Genomic DNA, 26,527 nt, shown 5'->3' on the forward strand with positions numbered 1-26,527 from the left:
ATCTTTCTCTTTATGGGGATCATCCAAAAACACACCCACCACCACAGCTCCTCTGGGGGGTTTGATCTTTGGTTGCCATTTGAAAGGCAAATTTTTCATCTTGAAGGACTTTTTGGTTACTTCTTTCCACTCTCTGTGTGACCCCAGACCTGTAATTGACTCTCTCCCCAGGATACAACCCCTGTTCTCAACTAAACAACCCCCACTGATTTGAGGTTAGGCCAAAAAGAGTCCTCTATAATGTGAAGTGTGAGGAATGGGTGGGCTTTAACCAGTGGGATTCCTTGATTTGTCTCTGTGTAGCAGTTGTCAGACAGTAGGGGTCCTGCAGTTTAGTAGCATATATGTTCCTGCATGTGGGTTTGCGGGCACAGGTTCTGTGCATTTGCTCATTTGCTCATGCATTTCGGTGTGTGTGATAGCGAGAGGCGGCAGGGGGTGAAATGACGAGGTGTGAGTACAGTGACACCAGTGGTGTTGACACAGAGCAGAGCGGACAGGTGGTAACATAAGTTGATCCCACGGCCTGGCTTCGATAGGACAGTAGGCTGCCCTTTTTTGACCCTTTGAAAACCACAGGACCCCAACGACTTCAAAAGAGCTGACTGAGAGCGGAAGAAGAGAGTGGGAGAAAGAGAAAACAGCATGCATGAATTAAAGACAGCAGGTGATGAACTGGCAAAAAGAAATGAGCTGAGAGAAGGAATCCCAGCAGCTTTTAGAGCCAAAAACCCTGAATAGATCAACTGAGTGCATAGGAAATGGTCAGATCCCGGTGTAGTGATGGTGAAGCTTGCCCTCTTTAACACTCTTATCAAATGATGAATCTGATTTGCTTCTTTCATGAGCTACAAATGTTTTGCCCTATTTTCACTCAAGTCCCATGTTTTATTGGCATCTTTTCTCTCTGTAAGCGAGCCCTTCCTCTTAGTGTTTTGTCTTCATTGGTTTTAGCTCTTACACACCCCTGCTTTTGCATGTTAGGCCCAGATTCAATTTAGTTTGGCAAAGGAAAATAGTGAAAGTATAAACTTTTCCTCATTTTCTCCTCAATCCTCAGGGCTCCGAGCCCCATTTGAGGAACCACCGGTGCCGAGGACTATTTATACTTGGATGATGTTCAGGTTCATTTTGTCTTCAACCACTTGACTTGTGATTAAGTAATGTTGGCCTTATCATGGAACTCCCTCCTGTCCCATCTTTTTCTCTGTACTGTCTCTGGCTTTAATTGACTGGGCTTGTCTTCTTGGAAAGTCTGCTCAGACCACCCCAACTGTAAATCTTATTGTAAGAAGGGAAAAAAATACTTGCAATTAAAACAAGCATCAATCTGAAGTAGCACTACGGGAGCAGCTTGAGATGAGTAGCAGTGGAGCCGGAGCCAGTTTTCCATTGAGCATCATTCATTTCATGCTTGCACGAAATCAGTTAAGCAGCGGGTCCGACTCAGTAATAGCCGGTGAGTCAAACAGCCGCTTATTAGACTGTCGCCTCTCTGACCACTCATCAGGATGACTGTGTGTTGATGTTTAACGGTGAAGGTATTTACCGCCAGAGTAAAAAAAAACAACAAAACTCGTGTGCCGTGACCGCTTTGGCGCGCCTCTCTCCGCACATCTATGAGTTTTATGAAACCCGCCGAGAATAAAGTATGTGGAAGCAATTTCACTCTTGTAAACAGAAAGTGATGCAGATTTCAAAGAACCACGGAGAAAAGAGGGGAGGTTTGCCAGAAAGGATGGATACTAGACATGAAACGCGTTGTGTCGTGTGCGTATTTTGGCACCGTCGAACTGCGTCAATCTGAATAGTATAGCGAGGTGCGACTCAACAAACTCTCTAGAACCCCTATCTGATGAACTATAGAATGAAAATATCACATACACATACTGGACTGAATTAAAAACAAGGACAATAACCCATCTCAGTTTGCCTTCTGAAAAAAAAAAGTTCTCTAAGTGATAAATAGTGTCGTGTAAAGAATCATGGAAGCACAATGGAACTGTTCTCCCCAAGGTGTCAAAATAAACCAAGCGGTCCCTCAACACCTATCCCGGTGTATTTGGAGATAGCTCCTGCGCTCTAATCACCTGCAGTCATTTATTGTCACACACTCTCCATCATGGATCTACTCGGAAATAGTGGTGGTGTGAAGAAAAGAGGTGCGCTTTTCTTCCGAAGGTTTCGACTGCGTCTGCAAATGGACTCCGTTTGTATGAATAAACATCATCTCTGCAAGACTTCTTCAATTTGCATATTGAGTGTGGAGGGCCCATTCGCCCTTTTCCGTTGCCGGCAATAGAACAAAATTAGCTTTACAACTGAGGGGCGCGCCTCTTATTACCATCATTATCGGCATCAGCATAACAGTGGCTGCAGAGGCATCATGCGTCTCTGGTGTTCGGTGGTCTGTCATTTGCCATGCATGACAGGGTCGCTTTGGGGATTCCTCTGAAGTATATCCTGCAACAGATTTTTTTTGTCTTGTTTAAGCAACTTGTTTTGTTGTTTGCCTGCTTTAGATGTCTACTCTTGATAGAATAATCCATCTTGAAATCTGCGCATACGTCGGGAACGCAACGGGAAATGCTCAATTAGAGTTATCTAAATGTCTGACTCAGATCTGAATCTGACTCAGAAATAGTTGGTTCCTTAATGGTGCATTTCCAGGAAATTAATACAGGAGAAAGCAGAGGTCATACTCCTATTAAACAAACTGTTTTCTTAGCCACATATAACCCCGTAAACCAGCTTGGATACAATTGCGCACACTCAAATAAGCAGCTGATTTGTCTTTTACAATCTGACTCCTAAATTCGCAATGTTTTCTAAATGACGTGTCTATTTTGGTCTCATGGTGAGGGCGCAGTGTAAGAAATGTCATGCTTGTTAGTGCAGAGAGCCTCCATGTGATGAGGAACAGGTGGTGTGTGTGTGTGTGTGTGTGTGTGTGTGTGTGTGTGTGTGTGTGTGTGTGTGTGTGTGTGTGTGCGTGCGTGCGTGCGTGTGTGAGTGAGCGAGAGAGTCTGCAAGGAGGGAGGTCACATCTGCCGGGCTATCATAGCTCACTGGCGGAATATTCACACCTCCCCAGTCCGACCAGAAAACAGGATGCGGTCCTGTGTAGTAGTATGTGTGTGCGTGTTCGCGCGCGCTAGTCAGACAGACAGGTTTTCAGAAGAGGTGGGTTGAGTGGAGATGGGGTGGTGGTGGTGGTTCGGCGATACCGCTAAACATCTTGCATTTATGACCTGCAGTTCTGATAAACACGAGCAAATACACAGCGCGCTCATGCCCATGAGTGTATCCATCCAGCCCAAACCATCCCACCATTATGTCTGAATTACAGCCGATACCCACGCCACTGCGCCCACACATCACCAACACTGCACCCCATAAGCCTGAGAGAACACATTTCGATAATATCCTCTAAATGGTGTCACATGTCGCTGCGTAAAAATCTGTTGCTTCGTGTTGCATTCACGCCAGCAACATTTCATATGGGGCTTTTGCGCTCTCCTCAGAGAGACCCACGGGCTGTGGAGCGGGAGGATGAAAAGGAACATTGTGTGCTTCTAATTAAAGCCCCGATCGGATTCTAAAGTTTGCTCAGACTCGTAAAGCTCCGTCAACGGTTAATCGATTTTACTGGGCTGTAATGTTTCATGGAATATTAGAAATTACTTTAGAGTTCATCGTCGCTCTTTACGCACCCTCTCTCCACTCCATAAGTTCTCGAATTGATCAAACCCTGACCTTCAGGGACATGGATCAAATCAAGATTATGGCATTTTTCAGAAAGAAGAAAGGCTTTTTAACCAGTTAAAAGGTGTTAATGATGAGTATAGCTGTGGAGAAAAATGAAACCGAGGCAGTTTTACTATTTATGAGCATCTCTGATCATGCTTATTCATTTCAGAAACAGAGGAAAACTTTTCTCCTACCTAGCAGATACAAATTTGGCCTGCAAAAATCCAAATATTTTAGACTTCGAATGTCGTTTCATAATGTTTTAATATTAGTAAAAAATACAGAAATCAGTATTTGGTGTGGAGAAGTCCTGATTTTCAGTCACACCTCTCATGCGTTTTGCTGTTCTGACCTTTCTGTGATTTCTTTCTGTTTTCTGTGGTGGATTGTGACCATTCCACTTCATCTTGAACACATTCCAGAGGTTTTTCAATGCGGTTTCAATCTGGAAATTTGCAGTAGTCCCTTTTCCAGAGCTGTATGAGGGTGCATAAATTGTGTAAATGATCAAAACTTAAGCCTGTTAGGAAATCTGGCAGTAGGCTTTCTGTGATTTCTTAAAGCAAAACTGCCTTATAATAACCACATTTAAACACTCTCTTAAAACCGTCATTCACAATTACATATGTTGACATTGTGTCCTCTTTCTTTTCAGTGTAAGTTTTCAACACATGACAGCATGTTTGGAGCAGATAGACTTTATAGTCTGACTGAATCTATTGGATGAATGTTTGGGTTCTGATTGAACCACAAACTGCCTTGTTATGAAAAGTGAGTCCTCCAACAAGGTCCATGTCTCAACATGAGCTGGACGCTGGAGCTTCCAATACACAAAATGTCATAGTTGCCGTCATTGTCCCACTAGGGTTATAAGTGTACTGGCTTTTGTTAGTTTCAATTGTCAATTTACCGAGCAGTCCGCCTAATGAATGACCATGTGCAGCGCAGAATAAAAGCGTCGCTTATCACCCTATGATGAAGTGCAAACAGGCTATTATCGACGTAAATAGCTGGGAGGTGGGGGTTGGTTGGGGCGTGAATCCCCACACCCAAGTGGAAGTTGGTCCCACCAGTAACAGTAATGTGACACATGCATTAAAATAACACCTTGCGCTCGCACCTCGGCCTGCACTTTTGGCACAAAACCGACGAGATTTGACGCTTTTTACGCGCGGTTTTACTATGAAAACAGCGAATTTTAGGTCTGGTTGCGTGGGATCAGCAAACTAAACAACATTTTATAATATCTGACAAGTTTAAGTGAAAGAAAGTGAAGTTAAATTACATGCGCGGTTCTATTCATTTGTTTATGTATGTGCAGATAATAAATAAATGTTTCCATTTCATCAAAGTGCGCTTTTTGGACATATTTTTTTAGATTACGTTGAAAGGGATTAATGCGGGACAATGTCTAGAGTAAGTTTGGCACAATAATAATAACAATAATAATTATAATATGCTATTATCCTCAAAGATCTCCACTCAATCAATCCTTTATTCGGCACTCTTCAGCCATGTAATAAAGCCTGTCCTTCACTGAACTCTGAAATAAATCACCCATGAGCTCTGCTACATGTAAACTTGAAACGCTGAGCATTTGTTCTGGCCCCCAAGGGACTACTATGAGGAACTAGTTGCTCAACTGTTCAGATTCGTTTGATGGGAAAATTTCCCAGATCTTAAATAGGCCTTAATAAATTTTAGTTGTTGATGTAGTGAAGCCCCACACTGGCTTTAGAGGGTTTTAATAGGTTTGAGGTTAAATGGCTGTTGGCGCTTACATCTAACACAGAGGCCTACAAATGTCACTGAGCCATAATAAATGGGATTTTAAGTAGACTTGTCCAGGTAGACTCCAAGGCAAGCCAGAAGAAACAGTCAGGGGTCTGATAAAGGACAGAGGGTTAGAGGAACAGGACAACATTGAAACGGGCTGTCTACAGGCATTCCAGCTATTTTCATTTGTTTCTGTTAAGTCACTTAAGTCTCAGCTCTGAACACACTTGAAAAAATAGACGGTACAGCCACAGCAGACACTCACACATTCCTTACTGTACATGATCTGGAGATTCACAGTTGGAGCTCTAATGACGGTCTTCTTCTTGGGTGTCAGTTGGATAAAGTGTGACATTTAGTATTGCCTACCATGGGGATTCTTATGGAAGAGTGTGAAAATCAGAGGATAAATGTGTGGCTACCATATGAAACAGATGAAAACAACATAAATGCTGATGATGATCATAATAATCAAGAAACCATAAACCAAAAAGACCAGAAAACTTCATGGTATTAAGTTATTTATTGAGACATAACAGTCTTAAATGATTCAACATTTGCAACTCTTGCGGAAAAGTTTTACTTTTCTGCCTATAATTTTAAAATACCTAATAAAAAGGCGCATTTCCATTATGAAGTCATGTTTTTGACATGAAATGCCACTGGCAGAGCATCTAAAAGAACTAGACTTTCCCTGTATTTCTCATATCTGTGTAAAAAAAAAAAAGTTTTGATAGAAGAGGAATGTGAATGTTTCCCCATTTAGAGCGTTAGTGAATTGATAGGGGCGTCAATTTCCCTCTCCATCACCCACCCCCACCGTCCACCATCCCTCCCATTATCTGCCCCCTCCTCCTCTTCCTCCTCCTCCTCCCAGTCGGTGGCTGTTTCAAGCTGTCAGGGAAGCAGGCTATAAAACAGAAAGCGACGGCATTGGAAAGAGACTTATTGAGGCTGCTGGTGCTGGAGACGCACATGGAGCAGCTCTGAGAACCTCCGGCGGATGACTTAACACGGACTTTCACCTCATGTCGGCGGACGCTTGGATTTAACTTTTTTTTTTTTTTTTTTGGTAATTGGTCTCTTGAAAGAGTGTCATTAAATAACAGTCTTTAACTTTGAGAGTATTATTTTATCATTATCCTTCCTGGAGTAGTGGCACAGAGACAGGGACGTCTGGGGATGATGGGTCCTCGTGCGCTCCGCTCCTTGCTGTGCGTCCTGGGCTGCGCGTGGCTGCGCACCGGAGCGGCCTCGCGACTCAAGTCACCCGCACTGCCCATCCAATCAGAGAGAGACCCGCTACCCTCCAAAGGCTTGTCAGGTAAGAGCTACTACGAATCCAATGTCTTTACCATCTGCTGAGTTACACAGCAGTAGAAGACAATAAACTTCACCAGCCTGTACATTTTTTATGAATTATAACACTTGATATTTGATATATTTAATCACAAGCCGTTTAACGCTTTATTTTTAATTGTTAACCCTTAAAGAGCCACAACTTGTTTTGTGGTGACTTCCAAATCAATCTTATTTATTTATTTATTTATCATCATAATGTCCTCTGCATTTTGCATTTTTTCTATGAAAACCAAATATTTTCCTATATTTAATTCACTGATCCTGTAGATTTTGACTCAGTTCTAAGGTTATTACACCAAAACAGAGAAAACTGAAGAAATCGTGACTTATATTATTAACTGAAGGCATAGCAACAGTCTACAACCAATGCCATTTGGGTTTTAATGGTAAATCAGTGTTTCAGAAGCTGATGATGATTCCATGTTCACTATGGAGCCTCTGGACGTCCAAATGGATCATAGCTGATGCCACTGAAAAGCTGAGACACTGCATTTTACCGGAATTACTTCATTGCATTGATAACATTAGTTTTACAAAAGTTATTAAACATTTATAGATCAGTAAATGATTAAAGCACCCAAGGGCAGCAACGCGTCAAGAATAAAGTTAAAAATGTCAAATTTTTTTGTCACAAATATGCTGAATTGCAGCAAACATGCCGTTATTATTATCAAACACTTTATAAGCAATAATTGACGTGTTGCATCTATGTTTTGCTGAAAAATATTCTTCTAAACGTCACAATTTTCTAATGAAGTTTCGTGCGTCATCAGGTGCGTTCATGGTAATTGGAAATCTGAGGTAATTAGTAGAGTGGTCGAGTGGTCAGTGCAGATATAAAGTTGAGTCAAAACGGCGTGCTAGATATAATCGTCTTTTACCTTTTTGGCATGCAGACATCTTTGTCAGTTTCCATGTCTCCTTGAAATGTTCCCCTATGATTACCTCGTGTAAACTAGGGGCAAACATCTGAGTCATAACCGCAGTGAATGCCATTTGATTCATGTGTGAAAGCCCCTACGTACAAAGCTCCTTGCGGTTTTTTATAAGGTAACTACTCTGCAGTTCAGAACTCTGGGAACTCCACAAGTCTTTAACGTGTAATTCACCGTTGGAAACTGTAATCAATCGACTTTCCATTACAAGCATTGGCTGCTCCGGGATGATTTATTTCACCAGAGACAGAAGTGGCAGGCAAAGCGAGCGGCTCACAGTTTGGCTCCCCTTAACCGGACTGGACTGTTTAAAGTTGCAGTCACTTTAATGAAAGAATAATGTGAACCAGGTTGGTAGCAGTGAGCGAAGCGAGCCGTCACAAAGAAGTAACGTCACGTTTGGTGCGTATGTGCGCGACTTGGACATAAGCGCAGACCGCAGCTTGCAAAGCACCTATCCACACCGAATATCACTGTAATATCCCAGCGTGGTGTTCAGTTATGTTTATATTGTAATAATAATAACACTATCTCCTGTCCCATCAGTTATAGGGATGGCCCTGTAGTGACATGTTTTCCATGATTTTTTTTTTTTTTTTGCTCCACTCAAGTACTTTGGATTTCATCTGGGAAAAACAATGACTATAATTGCCAAATCTCAGCTTTAGAGTTGGGTTTACAATGTAGAAGTCACAGTGTTTGGGTATTGTCTTAGAAGGTTTACAGTTTCTACAGGGTTCCTCTGATGTGGATGTAAAATACCCTCAAATTAAGGCACAGTGTGTAAGCATTTTACTAACTGTTGCATTTCATATCCAGCATGCTGACTTTACTGACTTCTGTACACATTTTACAGTGTTTTAATCATTTTTATATGGACATAAACTCTTTTTAAATAAGACAACATTTTCTGCTGTCACTTTCACTCAAAGATGATTCATACAACACCACTAAGTGTACTGAATTACTTCCAAAGAATCCTTTGTTAAACAGTGCTCAGCATGTTGTGATTTGTAATAATTTTTCAGTGGAAAATATTCCTCTGTGTCCCATGCCTGTTCATGGATCATTTAGATGAGACAGGATATAAGCTTGAGTCCCGCAACTCATGAGGCATCCAGGGATATTCAGTCGCCTCCAAAATACCTGGGAAGTGAGCTATGCAAGATTTATTTGTTGTTAAAAATTAAAATGGGTGCAATATTTCAATCATTTATCATCCTGTAGCAAAACTACAGCATTGCACTTTTTCCAAGCACATATCTTTGAAATCTGTGAAACCCTCAAAATAAAAGTCATCTTTGTGCTCCTTAATTACTTCTAGCATAATTAAAAAGTGCAGACATCATGTATACTCATATCATCTCACCAAGTTTCTAATCGAGTCTGCGTCTGGTTTGGAATGAGGCAGAGATGAATAATCAACCTGTGTTTACCCTTCAACGACATGTATAATCAGCTGTGTTTGTCTTACAGGATGCTCATTCGGAGGTCAATTCTATTCTCTGGAGGACACATGGCACCCAGATCTGGGGGAACCCTTTGGCATCATGCACTGCGTCCAGTGTCACTGTGAACCTGTAAGTTTCCTCTTGCCCTTTACACTCACCTTTTCATCATTAACAAGTCACTTTGCAAACACCTAAAGGGTAAAACAGAAAAATCCTTAAGTGTGTTTCTTCGTTTTCATTCTGCAGCAAAAGGGTCGCAGAGGCAAGGTGTTTGGGAAAGTAAACTGTAAGAACATCAAACAGGACTGTCCGGAACCAGAGTGTGATGAGCCCATCCTGCTGCCGGGACATTGCTGTAAAACCTGCCCTAAAGGTAATAATCCACTGACCTACGCTTAACTACCTGCAGCTCTGAGGCTGTAAAGATCAGAGGCTGTTTCGTTTTGAGTATGATATGATTTTTGCTGCACTTTTCTTCTGAGAATGAGAAAAAAAACACACACAGCTTAACTTGCTGTAAAAAACTTTATAAGAAATAGTAAAAATACCTAGAGCATATCTTCTTTCTTTCTTTCTTTCTTTCTTTCTTTCTTTCTTTCTTTCTTTCTTCTTTCTTTCTTTCTTTCTTTCTTTCTTTCTTTCTTTCTTTCTTCTTTCTTTCTTTCTTTCTTTCTCTCTTTCTTTCTTTTCTTTCTTTCTTTCTTCCTCTTCTTTCTTTCTTCTTCTTTCTTTCTTTCTTTCTGCTCCTTTTCTCAGTCAGCTGGTTACTGCTTGTTGAATACAATGAACAGATCAATTGATTTTCCATTCATCTGGATCAAATTGCCATTTTCTCCAACTAGCCATGACTTACCACCCATGTCTTTAACTTCATTCACACATTGCCACATTACACACTGCTGCACAAACAATTCCAGCTTATTAGAGAATTAGAGCTCCCCTGCACACGCTCACACATACAGGGTGGGTCTTCATGCAGTGCTGTTATTCAGCAGATTGACTGTTTTTCTACCCTGTATGTCTGGTAATGGAATGGAAAGTAAAGGTAAAGCCTCCATCACTGAGACAACACTGTGCTGTGTATGTGTCAAGAACTGGACAGGCATAGGACTGTATGTGTATGTGTTGTGGTCAAGTTTTAAGGAAAAGGTTGAGTGTGTTTGTCTTAGCTTTGGCACCGAAGCAGCTGGTATGTTTGTGTAAGTGATGGAAAATTGTGAGTGTGTGTATGTGTTTGTGTGTTTATATGTGTGTGATGACTGGTGCACCTGAGGTTACAGTATTGCTAAGTGGGGAGAAGTGAGAATGACACTACCCAGAAGCCCTCGAGCGTGCCCAGTGGAGCAGGGGAGCTAGGGAGGGATTGAGAGAGAAATGATGAGATTTTAGGTTTGTGGGTGGTGTGTGCTTCAGGCGCTGAGAAAATAGCAGACAATCTAGTTAATTTCTTCTGAAAACAGCTGTGGAGAAGCAAAAATTTGGGGTGACTAATATCCATCTTGTGGTTTTTCATTTTCAGGATCATGACAATGTATCTGTACTTGGTTTAATGCAGTCATCACTGTAAACATTTGTGCATTTGTGTGTGTATGGGTGCACATACAAGGCAGTGAGGCCTACACATTACATCAGGACACACAGTAATTTGTGTAGAACAGCAGGTCATTGTTGGGATTGCACGCCAGTGTCGCTCCCAATTCTCCTTAAGCTTTTTTTGTGAGAAACTACCCTGGTTATTTACCCCTGCCTGAGAGAAAAAGCAAGAAATTAGCAGCGTCACACTTTACTTTTAGCCTTCAGCACTGGGTTGTAACTGGTGTCCTTCTGCACTTTCTGGTCTTATTTTGTATCCAACCTCAGTTCCCTCTGACTGCTTATGTCCACACATCTTCACACGCTTTGTCCATACTGCAAACAAGGGAAAAAGGACGGCTGATGCCTTAGTCTCATCTGCACACCAGACTTTGGAGAACACTGCAGCGAAATGTGTTTAGAAAAGTTCTGGTTCACTTGTTTTTCTTGCCAAATACTGTTTTTAAGGCAGGCACTAAAACACTCTTCAAAATCTGGAGAGCTTACAGTGTTCCTATCAGAAAAAAAACATAACAATAAAACATTTATGGCTGAAGAAAATCTGGTCACATTAAAATTGATTCAGGTCATTATTCAAAGGCCAAAATACATTTAGAAAGACAAACTGCTCACCATAACCAGAATCAGGGGTCGAATGTAACTGGATGCTTTTTTTTAGTGCTACACTTAAGTACAAATTTGAAGTAATTTTACTTTCCTTGAGAGGCAAATATTATATTTTCACCCCACCTATTACTTCTGCAGAGCTGCTGTTTTTAACTTTAACAGTACATATCATTAGCCTCGTAGCACAATTGCCTGTCTTATTTTTGTGGCCAAATTGTGATATCTGTGTAACTTTACTCTGCCAACACTGCTGCTGCATTTTATGCACATATCACAATTTGACCAAAAATGTGACTTAGGCAAGTATGTTATGAGGCTAACAATATATTTACCTAAATAAGGTTTTGAATGCAGAATTTGTAACAAACCATTTTAACTTTTACTGATTAATTCTTTCCACTAATTATAATATTTACAAGTACTTTTCATTGCAAACCAACTGACAGGTCTAACATAGTCATCATCTTCATCTCTTGTAGGTGAGGATGACAGGAAACAGAAAGAATCATTGCTGGACACCTTTGAGTATTTAGATAAGACCAAGGAGAGAGAAGATGACCTCCACAAATCTTACAATGACAGATCCTACCTGAACTCTGAGGATATGGGCCCCGGGGAGAGCAGAACCGGTGAGTGGGTTCATCCACAGACACACTGACAGACCACCAACACACTACTCACATCAAGACTTAGTAGAGCCCTAATAGAACTAGTATAAAAACCACTGGAGATATGATTTAGACATGCTTTAAAGCCCACACTCACACACAGTATGAATGTAATAATGATAATAAGCAGCCCTTCATCTCCCTCTTCATACTCTTTCCTCCAGAGTTTGTAGCGGTATTGACAGGAGTGAGAGACTCATGGCTGCCCAGCTCCAGTGGTGTTGCCAGAGCTCGATTCTCCCTGACCAGAACCAGCCTTGCCTTCTCCATCACATACCAGAGGTAAAACACACACCCGGTCAGAGCTTTATGCTTTTTATGTAACTTGGCGATCTCTTCTTTTTCTGATCGACCACAGTAGATTCACTGCTCATTTCAAGTTCCAGACTCTTTCCCTAATTATCCCCAAAACACTGGAAAGAGCTTCCAGACCAAAAGCTTTGAGAAATGTAACTATCAAGCTGGAGAAAATCGTGTTTATGAAAATGCTCTGAATCATGTCTTTAGAAATTAAATCTTTGTGCCTGTCTGCTCATTACTTTGCAGGATGGGCCGTCCCAGCAAATTAGCGTTCTTGGATTCAGATGGGACCACTGTTTTTGAGTACCGTGTCCCCAGAGGACAGTCTGACATGGTACGACTTGACATGAATAGAAAACAGAAAATCTCCTCTTACGTCCGTTATGTTGTGTATGCATGCCTTTGTCTTTGTGTTTCCTGCAAGAGAGAGAGAGAAACTAACTACCGGCATGATGAATGCTCACACTCCATGACTCTATGCTGTGACTTTGACTTCTTCTTCCATAAGTCACTCTGTAATAATAAACATCAGTGCTGACACATGAACACACACTAATACACAGTGACACTGCTTTTCTGCTTTGCTGGCTCTTTCCAAATATTATCTAAACAACTTCAACTCAGTCTGATTACTGTAAATATCAACAATCACTCACTCACTCACTTACTCAAAAGGCAAAGAAGAGGAAGTTTTAATAAATCATAAATTGTTAAATGCACATTGCAGTATAACAGTAGTATCCATTCATGCATGTGTAGTTATATTGCTGCACATCATTTCCTGCCAAATCCCACGCACCTCCTCATTCCATATGAGGCTGAATACTCTGTTCAGTGAGTCAGGAGCCCCCTAAATACTGGACCCAGAAATTGGCCCATTATTATTTTTAGATAAATGTCAGTGTCAACCACCAGAGGACCTTAGAGAAAACACTCCAGCACAAAAAAGGAAATAGGAGGGCTGAGAGAGACTGCCTGAGTAAAAACCTTTCAAAAGAGAGAATGTTTCGCATGTTACATCACCGCTTAGCAGGGGGACAGAAAGTATCTCTAATTAAAATGGAGATTACCCCTGAACTCTGAGTTATGGGATGCCGGCACACTGCCACATTTCTTCCCTCTGCTCTCAGAGAGAAATTGTGGTTGTATGTTGAGGGTTAGTGGCCTGGGCCTGAGTACAGTCACATGGTTTTATGTATTTAGCAGATGTGCATGTGTTGTCTGCATCTGTTTGTCTCTGTCCTTACAGGTAAGGCTTTGTATGTGAAACAAATAAATAGAAAAATGTTAAGAAATCCAAGCTTGTCTGTGTTCACAATCGTCATCAGTGTGACCTTACTGCAGCCTTACCTGCCTGTCTGTGTGTGTTTGTGTGTGCAGATCTGTGGAGTGTGGAAGAACGTGGCTAAGCCTCTTCTGCGTCAGCTGCAGTCGGAGCAGATGCGCATCAGTTTGTCTACATCGACCAGCAGACGAGATGAAGTGGAGGGGAAGATCATCAAACACAGGGCGCTGTTTGCTGGTGCATGTTTGTCAGATATTCTATCATATGTGTATAATGCATTGTTTCTAGCAATTCTCTTTTCCTGACATGTGTCTTTCGGTCTTTGGCTTTAGTACACAATTGACTCAATATTTACAAAGCAGTGGAACTGTATATGTAGTCATCTAATCTTAAAAAGCTTTGCAGGGATTAATGTAGCCATATGTGTGCACTATGTTTACAGAGAAGTATTTGTGTAGATGTCCTGTAAGAGAATGCAGACTCTCAGTGTAGTAATGTGACGTGTCTTTTGTAACACAGAGACATTTAGTTCCACCCTGACATCGGAGGAGGAGAATTCAGGCATGGGAGGCATTGCCATGTTGACACTGAGCGACACAGAGAACAACCTGCACTTCATCCTCATCCTGCAGGGTCTCATCAGACACCGAGGAAGAGGTGAGAGTGAGAACCAGTACTCAGAGATGATGAACACTTACACACTGTTCCTGACAATGGGAATGTGGTAATATTGTATAAAAATAATGTGATATGACTCAGTGTAACAGCTACATATAATTGTACACCTCATTCTTTTATTTTTATTTTGTCTTACATGTAATTGTCTCGTTAAATATGAAAACCCAGTAAATGTGTTAGTTGTTTTTTAACAAAATGAGGAAACTAGGGTTGAAAACTGTCTTTTCATTCCACAGAGCCCCTCGTGGTGCCCATCAGGGTCCAGCTCCTGTACCGACAACACACCCTGAGAGAGGTCCGGGCCAATATCACCTCCCACGTGAGTAACACACACTAAAACCCATGGTTTGATCTATGTGGACATATTTAGGCTGGGGAGAAGCATGCTCAATGTGCTGCAGTTTTCTCTTATTAAATCTCCTCTCATTTATTACTGAATATGTCTCTGCCTGCTATTTGGGTGCCCACATTTCTTATTTTAAGCAGCAGACTAATGAAATTGCAAAAGCTTGAACATCTGTTGGATCGAAACTTTGCAACGAAAATATGTTTTAACATAAAATGATCTATGTGGATCCCTACAAGGTGCAGATTGTTATATATTTTTGGCCCCCGGTGCTATATTTTTTGGATGCATATGAACGCTTAGACCAGGATGTGTGCACTTGAGAATAATAAAATTGGAAAACAAATATGCAGCATGAAAATAAGTGGGAAATGTAAAAGTGTTATCTGGATGTCTGGAGGAGGAGTAGTGTTATTAGTCTCGGTTAGGAACATATGACACAGCAACACACTTACACTCCTGGTCCCCCTCCACTTTTTTTTGGAGACGGATGTGGTTTGATCACCACATCCTTACACTGTTGTTGCCGCCGCACGGATCACAGCTTCTACTCTGAGACATGACGGGAAAAATGTATGAGAAGAGGAAGAAAAGGAGGAAAACAAGCGAGGAGAGAAAGTGCAAGAGGAGAGAGAGTTTTCAGGAGACAGATGTGAACGCAGGATGAGAGACGCAGGAAAGAGGGAAGTAAGGAGGGAGGTAGAGAGGATGGACTGGATACACACTCCTCACACATGTCAGTGGTTAGTGGTCTGTGGGCTGAGATGGATGGAGGAGGAAAGAGGGAGGAGGAGTGATGAAAGGAGGATCTGTTTTTAATTCTGCCAGGAATTGCGTGAAGGGCCGATGCGCCTCTTTCGAGTCTAGCAGTAACAGAGACTGTCCATGAAAAAAAATATGCGAAATGTTCAAGCTCAGCAAATGCCACACGAGCCCTAAAAATGTCTCTGAGCAAGAAACCTAAACCGTCACCGCTTAGTCATTTTAGGTCTCGCCGAGTAACAGCTAAACAAAATGCTCAACACAATTTCAAGCTGTAGATAAGAGTTGTCTTATTCCTCAATTCTCTAAATGCACATAAGCAGGTGTTATTTGCTTTTTAAACTTATGAATTCTGGGTAAGACTCATAATCCTGACAGCCCTCTCAATATTATGTCCATCAATTTTCCCAATTGTAATTCACCTTCTCCCCGTCAAGCCTTTTCTCAGTTCCCAGTCTGTTTTGGCTTCTTGCTGGCTGTGGATTTATGGTACATGTATATTTATATTGAACTGAGGCCCTGAGGTCATAAAAGTAACATTTCTTCAACACGCCCGTACATCTGTCCTATTAATCCCACATTTCTCAACATCCTCACCCCCCCACCCCCCTTACTGAGGTCCCACCTGTCTGCTTGAAATTAAACTTCACGCAGTATGCAGCATGTTAGTGCAACGCAAGCCATATTTTTTGCTCAGGATGTGATTATGCACTTTTCAGTGGGTTGATGTAAATTCATGCTTTTTCCCCATGACTGCTTTTGTCATTAATGATTACTCATGTTGTGATTACTTTGTGATTTAATCTCAATCTAAGTGAGTTTTGCAGTTGTGCACCCTCTTCAACACACAGAGCTGCATCTTTGTTTAGTATAAATACAAGGGAAAAGTTCATCCTAGCTGGAAACAAATTAGCAGTCTCCCTTTCTTCTAAATAAATCGGGGTTTGGTTTCTCCGGTAACATGTCAGTTGTTATAAAAACATCACGTCAACCAGGATCTTACTGGCACAATGTGACATTTTCATTTCTAGTATTGAAAGGCTGTTTGTTTACAATGGAAGAACATTTCTATTAGACCCACATAAAGCATCTTAACTTCCAACTAACTCTTTCAATCTGTTCACAGGATCCAGATTTTGCCGAGGTACTGACAGATCTGAACAGCCGCGAACTGTTCTGGTTATCTCGCGGTCAGCTGGCAATTGCTGTGGCAACCGAGGGTCAGGATCCCCAACAAATCTCTGGGTTCATCACTGGCAGAAAATCCTGCGACAGTAAGTGTCCCCGTATATTCAACCAGATTCAACAGTGCAGAGCCGACATACACTGAGGTTTGCAAAGAATGTGTTTTTGTGTTGCAGTTCATTTGCTGTAGTTCATCTGTGGCTGTTTTTGTCATCCTCCTCTGTTGTTCTGTTTTTGTCTCCATCCATTCTTTCAAGTCTTATCACTGGGGGAAAACCATGTTTATAGACCTTCTGTTTGAGTTGGTGGCCCACCAAGACTGTGTATGTCTATGCATGTGTGTGAGTGTTTGTGTGTGAGAAAGAGACAGAGGTTTCAGGAATGTTGTGGACAGCCCAGTTGTCTCAAACCATTAAAACACACACATGGTCTTTTCATGGGACACATATTTGTACATGAACACGGCCCATCAAAGTGTCCAGTGCTGTTAGACACATGCATACACCTACAGGGACACGCTTACAAACAGACACAAATATGCATAATGATGTTTTCTTTCCTCCAAGCTTTACACTCTCACACCAACGTTGCCAAGGTTACCGTCTGCTGGACCTGACTCTGTGCCGGTGTTCCAGTTCTGTGATTAACAGCTTGACGTTATGTGTGAAGAATCCAACCCCCCCCCCCCCCCCCCCCCCCCCCCGTCCTCCTCTCACCCTCGCCTTATATGTGTCCTGTGTCCTATCGTCGTCTGCTGTCCTCTTTGTATATCTTTGGCTTCATTCCTCATGTCATTTTTCAGAAATTTTTCTCTGCACTTTTCCCTTTCGTCTCTGTTACTCATTCCCTCCAGTCCTCTCGGTTCCTCAGCTCAATCTTTTTAAGCCCGGTAAATTCAGCAGGGGTTACCTCATCCTAAGGCTTAACCTTGGGTGGGTTGTGTGTTTGTGTGTGTGTGTGTGTGTTCATGCCAGACAGTGCAAGAACATGTATGTTTTTGGCTCAAGGTCTCACACACAATTACATGAGCAGACCCGCCTCCTCATTAGTGGCTTAATTGAATCTGTCCCTTCAATGACTCTTTACATGGTGAAGGGATGACATTATGTGTATGTGGCTTCCATGTGTGTGTTTGCAGAACATGAGGGAATGTAACGTGTCCCCATTCCTCTCGTTTTTCTTCAAGCAACCGACAAATTTTAACATGACAGAAATCATTGCCTCATCTCGCATGCTGTCAGACTCTACTACAGTTTAAGGGAGGGAAACTCCGAAGGGAAAAGTGATGGTTTTAGATAAGTAACGTGAGCAGGAAAGTGCTCTTTAGTGGATATTGTTTTAATATTAATGTGTTTTTGTTTGGCTTAGCCATACAGAGTGTTATGTCCAGCGGTGATGCATTGACACCAGGGAAGACGGGAGGCGTTGGCTCTGCTGTCTTTAACCTGCATGACAATGGCACTCTGGAATACCAGGTATGCATTGGATTAATGTTGTCAACATTTATCATAATGTACTTTTAGTATTGTATGTGCATTACAGATGTGATTTATTTTTTATTATTTAGTTTTTATATGTATCCAGGTTATTGATTGCATTTTTCATCAGCTTTTATTTCTATTCACATTTGACTTTTTGTTTTCATTTTCAGTTTACTTTGAAGTGGTTTGTAGTTTGTTGGTTTGGTTTTAGTTTAAACTTTTAAAAAATGATCATTTTATTTTTAAGACGTCTAAGTGACTTTCACTTTACCTTTACTCTTTAGTTAGTTTTATATTCTTGTGAGTTTTTTTGTATGTCATGGGATATTTGTCAGGAGCAAAATTAAAAAAGTAAAACTGAACAAAACATCATAATATTTCCAAAAACACATTCACTCTGTCCTTCAAATATGTGTCATTGAATGTGTTTTTGTTGTTAATCAGAAAAAGTAAACTTGACACAGGAGTTGGATGAAAGAAATAAAGTGAAAATGTTTTGTTTTTTTTACTCTCATATGACTTGTATTATTTTGTTTTCACTAAACTTGTTCCATATGGTTGATTAACTGAACTTACACTGCTGGATTAACAGAAGTCGAACAGCCGAGAAACATTCCACTTTTTCCTTCATTGTTAATGGACCTTTTCCCCCTCATTTCCGACCTCCAGGTCCAGGTTGCGGGTTTAACCAGTGATGTCGTCGGCCTCACTATTGAGCAGAAGCCACGGCGTCGTAACAAGCGCTCTGTGCTGTATGACCTGACCCCGGAGTACAGCGGGGCCACGGGCCAAGCCGTGGGCAGCTGGAGTCGTCTGGAGGCACGGCACATTCACATGCTGCTGCAGAACGAACTGTTCATCAACGTGGCCACTGCTCACAGCCAGGACGGGGAACTGAGGGGCCAGATTAAGGCTGTGCTGTACAGTGGCCTGGAGGCTCCCAGACATGGTACACATCAGAAAAGACCAGAGCTGGAAGGGAAAACATGAACATTAAATTAATGAATTTATAAATGTGTTAACTCATCATCATCAACTGCAACCTGGAATAATTTGCACTTAAACTCATTCATTTTTAACTTTAATTAATCTACATTTTATGTCACTAACTGTTCTGCTCTTTTTGGATTCATGTGCTTTGTTCTTTATCCTCTGTTTCTCAGATTCTTATTAGCACTTATTATCAAAACAAAATGCAACACGTAAAACATGACTTATGGTAAATGTAGAAAGCATTTTAATTGCCTCACAGAATTACTTTTATTCGTCCAAGATGATGAATTATTCAGATACACTGAAAATGCAGCCTTTACCTATATATTCCAGGATGAAATATTTATTAAGTGAAATATTGAACTCTTTTTTTCTGTTACAGAGTTGCCCACTCCTCTGGCGGGCTACTTCGTGTCCCCACCAGTGAGGACTGGTGCTTCTGGCCATGCCTGGGTGTCCGTGGACCGACAGTGTCACCTTCATTATGAAATAGTTATTGCAGGCCTGAGTAAATCCGACGACCTCACTGTGAACGCTCACCTCCATGGACTGGCTGAGATTGGGGAGATAGATGACAGCAGCCCCACTCGTAAGAGGCTTCTGACGGGTTTCTACGGGTCACAGGTACATCTGTTTACTTGCACATACTTATAAATGCAAACAGAATGCACACTTATTCTCATGTCCTCCACTTGATTCTGTTCCTTTAGGCTCAAGGAGTGTTAAAAGACATCAGTGTTGAATTACTACAGCACCTGGACCAGGGCACAGCTTTCATCCAGGTCAGCACCAAGCTGAATCCCAGAGGAGAAATAAGAGGACGGGTAAGAAAAACCACACAACCACAATTTTACATGCGCTGGTGATTCCACATGAAAGGTTTTATGGGTTGCATGCTTTGTACTGTATTTCAACAGATACTAATTGTGAAAGAAAAACCTACAGTTAATACACAAACAGGGAATGAAGTCTGATATCCATATGTACGAGGGCTGTTCAATAAGTTCATGGCCTCACCCAGAAATACTGGTTGTTATAATACAGGATGTTACATTTTTTCGTGATGGGATAGTGATGCTTGAACATCGATGGACCAAGTGCATTGCTGTAAATAGAGATTATGTTGAAAAATAAAATATAAATTATCAGTCTGTGTTGTTCTGTTCTGGGTGAGGCCATGAACTTATTGAACAGCCCTTGTATATACTTTGGCAACCATGACTTAACCATTTTAATGCTATAGTACACCTGCAGCATAAGATCCATACAACTGTTATAGTCAAACACGACTGTTTTACAAGACAAACATTTTATAACCGCTGTGCAATAAAAAGTAGTACAGCAGGACAACAAGGTCAAACTAAAAGTAAATGCATCACAAATGCTTCTGTAGTCAAACAAAATTTCATTGAAACGAGTTAAAAAGTCAAACAAATTGTTGTACTTGATGCATTAGACTAGGCTTCAGGGCTGGCACAGTGCTGAACATGTCATTGTTGAAGCACAAACTTCCATTTACACAAAATCAAATTCATGTGCCTTTTTCCTCGAGGCAAAACCTTCCAAAACAATGTCACGCCATGATACTTAAAACAAGAAGAAAGGCATAGCAGAACAAAACAGAAGAGGATGGAGAGTAATGGAGACCTGACAGCCTTTTCGGACTGTCTGAGTGTTTCTGTGTCTGTGTGATCGCTTACTCCACCCACACAAACACACTGTCACTGGCAGGTGCTGTCTGCTTGAAGACACTTTGTTAAAAAGTAAAAGTTTTATTGAGCTTCAGAAGCGCACCCAGAATGCTATTTGCAGTTTTGCAGGTGTAGTGGTTGATGGGTATTTCTGGGCTGCAAGGTTTAGAGAGAGTGATGGCACACACACACACACACACACACACACACACACACACACACACATACATACATACACACACACACACACACACACACACATACATACACACACACACACACACACACACATACACACACACACACATATACACACACACACACACACACACACACACACAGCAGCAGCAGGCTCCAGCTGCTTTAATAGCGAACAGGTCCAACACATAAACAGCCATCTGCTTGGAAACACACAAATACTCCATTTAGGAACAATTAACAAGGCAGCTTGACACCAGCCTCATGTCAGGGGTGGCCAACAAATCACTAAGCTCTCCCTCTGTTCATGCATTTCTTTGCCTCTGTGCAGGTCCACGTTCCGAACAATTGTGAGTTTGGGACCAGAGGGGAGGTGGAGGAGGCTGACGTTGATGACACTGTGGCGAAGGACCCAGAGGAACTAAAGAAAGACCCCCATACCTGCTTCTTTGAAAACCAGCACCATGCTCACGGCTCTCAGTGGACACCCAACTATGACAAGTGTTTCTCCTGCAGCTGTCAGGTAAACAACAGAAAAGAAAGCATTAAAAGTGTCTGTTAAAGGAGCTCTTGTAGGGTTTAATCAACCAGTATGTACATTTTGTTGAAGCATTTAAAGAAAAGCTTGTATTCTGTGGAAAACAAAGGAAAGGACATTGTTGTTAAATCCACTTTTTTCTGCTCTTGTTTTTCATCTCCATAGAAGCGAACTGTTATCTGTGATCCAGTCATCTGCCCAGTGTTGACGTGCACCCGAACCATCCAACCTGAGGGCAAGTGCTGCCCAGTCTGTGATGGTGAGATTTTGACAGTCCATGGTTGTGTGTAATAATGGAAATCATCTTCTATTACAGTCATGTTACTGTTCATCCCTCATTTTGGTCTGTTTGGTTGAATTCCTAAAGTCATGTCATAAAGTTATATAGCTAATAATATTTTATGGTTCCATTTCCTTTTTGCTGTTCAGAGAGGAAGGAGCCCAAGGACATGAAAGCTCCAGAGAGAGTGGGTGAACCTCCTGAAGGTACCTACCACCTCATATGTCTCTCAAAGCTTCATTCTTCTTTGATTTCACTCTTCTCCGTCCAAACTGTGCGTCTTTCTCTTTGCATAATTCCAGCATATTCCTGCTTTCTGTCATCACTTAATCACTTTCCTCTTTCTCTCTCAGGCTGTTACTTTGAAGGAGACCAGAAGATGCACGCTCCAGGAACCACATGGCATCCCTTTGTGCCTCCCTTTGGTTACATTAAGTGTGCTGTCTGCACTTGCAGGGTGAGCACATGAACCCACTCACATGTAGCTGTGTTTACTTGCCACAAAGCCTTAACCCTTCAGAGTCCCTGGACATGCCCTCACGTCCAAATCATATAAATGATTCAAGATGATGTAGCAGCAAGACAGAGCCTCCCTGAGTCTTCATTTCAACTTGTGTGAAAAGTGAAGATGTTAAAGTAAAACTGTGAAGTCAATTCTGTTAACAGGCCAAGTAAAATCAGACTATTGATGCACAATAACAACATAATTTTCAGCAATATTGTCATCATGTTTGATGTGCATTTGGTGCAGGAAGAAATGGTATAAATGGAAGAAAACGGGCAGAAAGTGTTTGCAAATAAACAAAAATGTGTCCTCATTACATGTCCGCATTTCCTATTGGTAGAAAAGTGACCTAGATCAACCAATCAGATGTGTGGCATCTTGTGACACCTAATTGTTTTTTTTTAGAAACAGCTGTATACAGTTTTGTAAGTAGTAAAAATGGTTCATTGAACATGTTTGTGGCATCATATTATGACATCAGACTATTTTGTGAACAGCTGTGCATAGTTTTATTAAACGCTTGAGGCATTGCCTGCTTTTTCATGTAAATAATTACATGTAACTTTGTTATTTGCTAATTTGTAATGTTTTTTCAAGTTATATGTTCATTCTAAGTTACAAAACAGGGGTTCGTTCAACATGTTTTTGGTAAAACAGTAAAGAATCTAACTTTTTCCTACTAGGATTTCATGTTTTTGTGTGAGTTTAGGTTCAATGTGTAAATACAGAATGTTAAATAAAAAACATAACTGTAAAGTCACACAGATGAGGTTCTGTTGAAAAAAAATGATACCAAACAAGGCAAGGTAAACAGTTTTTTTGAAAGAGAAACATAAAGGCAAAAAAACTGCCAAAATACACTGAAACTCCTCAGGGTTACAGGGTAACGTATTTTGTGTGGAACAAACTCTGCTAAGTTGGCTGAATATCAAACGATATTTTCTGTGTCCTCAGGGTTCAACAGGAGAGGTCCACTGTGAGAAGGTTACGTGTCCGGTGCTGACCTGCAGTCACCCAGTGAGGCGAAGCCCCTCTGACTGCTGTAAGGAGTGTCCAGAGGAGGAGAAGGGCCCGGCAGGTCTGGAGCACAGCGACATGATGCAAGCTGACGGCCCGAGACACTGCAAATTTGGGAAGAACTATTACCAGAACAGTGACAACTGGCACCCATGGGTACCTGTGGTCGGGGAGATGAAGTGCATCAACTGCTGGTGTGATGTGAGTATGAGTAAATGTTGTTTTTCTGATGGAACTGTAGTGAATGCTAACATCGGAGGGCTGTTGTCCTCACCGCTTGAATTATTACCATATCTGTTTTCACCAGTAATCCTTCATGTTTTTATCTTCTGTTCTCTCCACAGCATGGTGTAACAAAGTGCCAGAGGAAACAATGTCCAATTTTGACCTGTACAAACATCACCCGTAGAGAGGGTTCCTGCTGTCCTGAGTGTCTCGGTGAGAAATGAACACACAAGCACGACAAAAAGCCACTCTAATGCAGTGGATCTCCTATTCTGTCCTCATGTGATTATTTATTTGTGATTATTTATTCATTTTAAGCACATCGCTAGTACAGCATACTCTTTTTTTAATCTGATCTGATCATTCAATTATTAATGATTGATTATTTCAGTGGGCTGTTGACAGACAAAGCTGACACACCTTCAAATTTTCATGAATTCTCAGAAACAAAGAGATGGCGCTTTTTGCAGATAAATGTTGTTCAGTGCAATAAAACCATTTTTAAATTTAATGATTTACTGAAAACATGTGTATTCAGAATTAGAGCTGATACTATTTACTGAGTAGTTGTCCACTATTAAATTAATTGACAACTGATCGGTTTGAGTGATTTCTAACCAATAAGTGCAAATCCTCAAATTCAAAGTGTCAAGTCTGACTTCTTAAATGTGAATATTTTTTGGTTTCTTTACTCCTCTGGGAAAATAAACTCAATATATTTGGCTCTTGGACCAAACAAAAGTCAAACAATTCATTGATTAAGAAAATGATCCTCAAATACAGGGGTTGGACAAAATAATGGAAACACCTTCACCTCAAGATGATAATGCCCCAATCCATACAGCTAGAATTGTTAAAGAATGGCATGAGGAACATTCTAATGAAGTTGAGCATCTCGTATGGCCGGCACAGTCCCCAGACCTCAACATTATTGAGCATTTATGGTCAGTTTTAGAGATTCAAGTAAGACGTCGATTTCCACCGCCATCGTCTCTAAAAGAGTTGGAGGGTATTCTAACTGAAGAATGGCTTAAAATTCCTTTAGAAACAATTCACAAGTTGTATGAATCAATACCTCGGAGAATTGAGGCTGTAATTGCCGCAAAAGGCGGACCTACACATATTAAATTATATTTTGTTGATTTTTTAAGGTGTTTCCATTATTTTGTCCAACCCCTGTAAATAGACAATGAAGCAGAATGAATGTACTGAAGCTAATGCAGACAATATAGACATATTAGTGTAGAATGTACGTTAATTCAAGTTCAACAGTTTTGTGCATTTTATCAGATGAAAACTAAACTAAATCAATGATGCGTTCTGCACATAGCTGGGATATAATGTTTACATGTACAAAAGTGGGATTCTTCAAAAATAAAAGTCTAAACATGTCTAGAAAAAATATTCTGCTGAGTCCATTCTAATCAGATCCTAACTGATGTTTTCTTCTTCCCACAGATTCCACAGAGGAAGACGCTCTCATGATGAAGATTCCAGACAAAAGACGAAGCTGGAGGCACTGATCTGTTGGATGCCTTGCTCACCAAAAAAGACTCATTTTTACCCATTTAACCTCCCCCAACCAAGATCCCAGATGGATCCAAACCCAGAGCCGCACACTGGGTCTTCAGTCCCACCCACCTCCTTCCTCCTCCTTCCCCCTCCTCCTCACCTCACACCCACCACGCTATCAGCTCCAGGATTGTAACGGACAGAGAAGAGCCAAGACGGAGAAATGGGATGATCAAATGACACATATTTCCAAAGACTTGTAAAGTTAATGGATGAAGCTACGAAGAGGACCAACCAGACCTTACAAACCTGCTGCCTTGTTTTTCTTCTTACCTTTTACTCTGCTGGAATTTCTTTTTATTCTTTTTTTTTTTTTTTTTTTTTTTTTTTACCCCAACTCAACAAGACAATAGATATGAGTTGTATTTCACTGACAGGGCTTCTTTATGAAGTGCAGCCATAGCTACTCTCACTGCTCTGACTTGAAAAAGTGGGAAAATATTGCTTGGATCTGTGTGAATGTTCTGTGTCCGTGGTTTTAAACTGTAAAATATACAACTAATCAGCAATACAGATGTACAACACAGTAAACCAAGGCAGGACAGGGCTGAAAAACTGTTTAAAAAAAAAAAAAAAAAAAAGTGTGAGTGAGAAAAATCTGTGAAAAATGTTCCTATAAAGCCTACCAGTCTTTCTTTTAGTTCTGAGAAAATATATGAACCTGCAAAAAAGTATGATTCTTCTGCCGTGGGCATCGTTCAGACTGTGCCTCCCATTGATCTCATCGCTTCTCTGCTTTCCATTTGTTCCCATTTTGTCTCCTGTATGTTTTGAATTAAGTAATATTTTATGAATTTCTATCGTTGTTGTTTATGAATATGAAGCTGGTTCGTATTTCGTATTTATTGAATGGTGTGGAGACAAAATAAAGTCGATTTTCGTTGGTTAAAAATGGGGAATTCTCGTGGGTTTGTTTTGGATGCTGTTACTACCCCCCCCCCCCATAATCCTTCTCTTTTTGGTTTTTGCATTATTACTTAGCTTCTCATTTTGAGGCTTTGGGATTTTACTTTTCCACTTTGTTGTACTCTTCTTTTTTCCCTCTTAGTTTTTCACATATGGAGCAGTGATTAGAGGATTCTGTTTCTTTTGTTGTATTTATCAGTTTCCATCTTGTTCCACACTTTTTTTCCACTGTCAGTTTCTTTCCTTGAAGCTCCCCTCTTTTTTCCATCATGTTCAAGGAAAATTTATTCTAATTCGCAAATATTTCCTCTTTGATCAGTTTCCTTTCCTTTCCTTTCCTTTCCTTTCACGCAGACAGTCACCACATGTGCTCAACAATGTTTTGTCCCTTAAATACCACACCTCGCCACAGGAATACACACAC

The 26,527-nt window shown here is 41.0% G+C and overlaps 1 protein-coding gene across 1 annotated transcript; it reads left to right on the plus strand.

Annotated features, from left to right (window-relative positions):
* Nucleotides 1–5,773: 5,773 nt before the first annotated feature.
* On the plus strand, nucleotides 5,774–25,779 carry chrd (chordin). Its single transcript, XM_030153170.1, has 21 exons — nucleotides 5,774–6,850; nucleotides 9,300–9,403; nucleotides 9,521–9,647; nucleotides 11,953–12,102; nucleotides 12,306–12,423; nucleotides 12,688–12,775; nucleotides 13,822–13,963; nucleotides 14,246–14,383; nucleotides 14,641–14,723; nucleotides 16,639–16,786; nucleotides 18,066–18,172; nucleotides 18,848–19,127; nucleotides 19,554–19,795; nucleotides 19,882–19,995; nucleotides 21,392–21,583; nucleotides 21,764–21,857; nucleotides 22,028–22,084; nucleotides 22,232–22,335; nucleotides 23,338–23,601; nucleotides 23,745–23,838; nucleotides 25,084–25,779. Exons 1-21 carry the CDS (start codon nucleotides 6,709–6,711, stop codon nucleotides 25,146–25,148), a joined length of 2,853 nt encoding a protein of 950 aa, XP_030009030.1. The 5' UTR covers nucleotides 5,774–6,708; the 3' UTR covers nucleotides 25,149–25,779.
* Nucleotides 25,780–26,527: the final 748 nt, after the last annotated feature.

This window comes from Sphaeramia orbicularis, chromosome 13 (genome assembly GCF_902148855.1).
Source record: "Sphaeramia orbicularis chromosome 13, fSphaOr1.1, whole genome shotgun sequence".
Lineage (NCBI taxonomy): Eukaryota > Metazoa > Chordata > Actinopteri > Kurtiformes > Apogonidae > Sphaeramia > Sphaeramia orbicularis.

Bases quoted from the DNA above. Each gene is read 5' to 3' on its own strand.
- chrd (XM_030153170.1), top strand. From the start codon at position 6,709: ATGATGGGTCCTCGTGCGCTCCGCTCCTTGCTGTGCGTCCTGGGCTGC. The intron at 12,103-12,305 runs GTGAGTGGGTTC...TCTTTCCTCCAG, and splicing joins CCCCGGGGAGAGCAGAACCG to AGTTTGTAGCGGTATTGACA. The intron at 19,128-19,553 runs GTACACATCAGA...TTTCTGTTACAG, and splicing joins CCTGGAGGCTCCCAGACATG to AGTTGCCCACTCCTCTGGCG.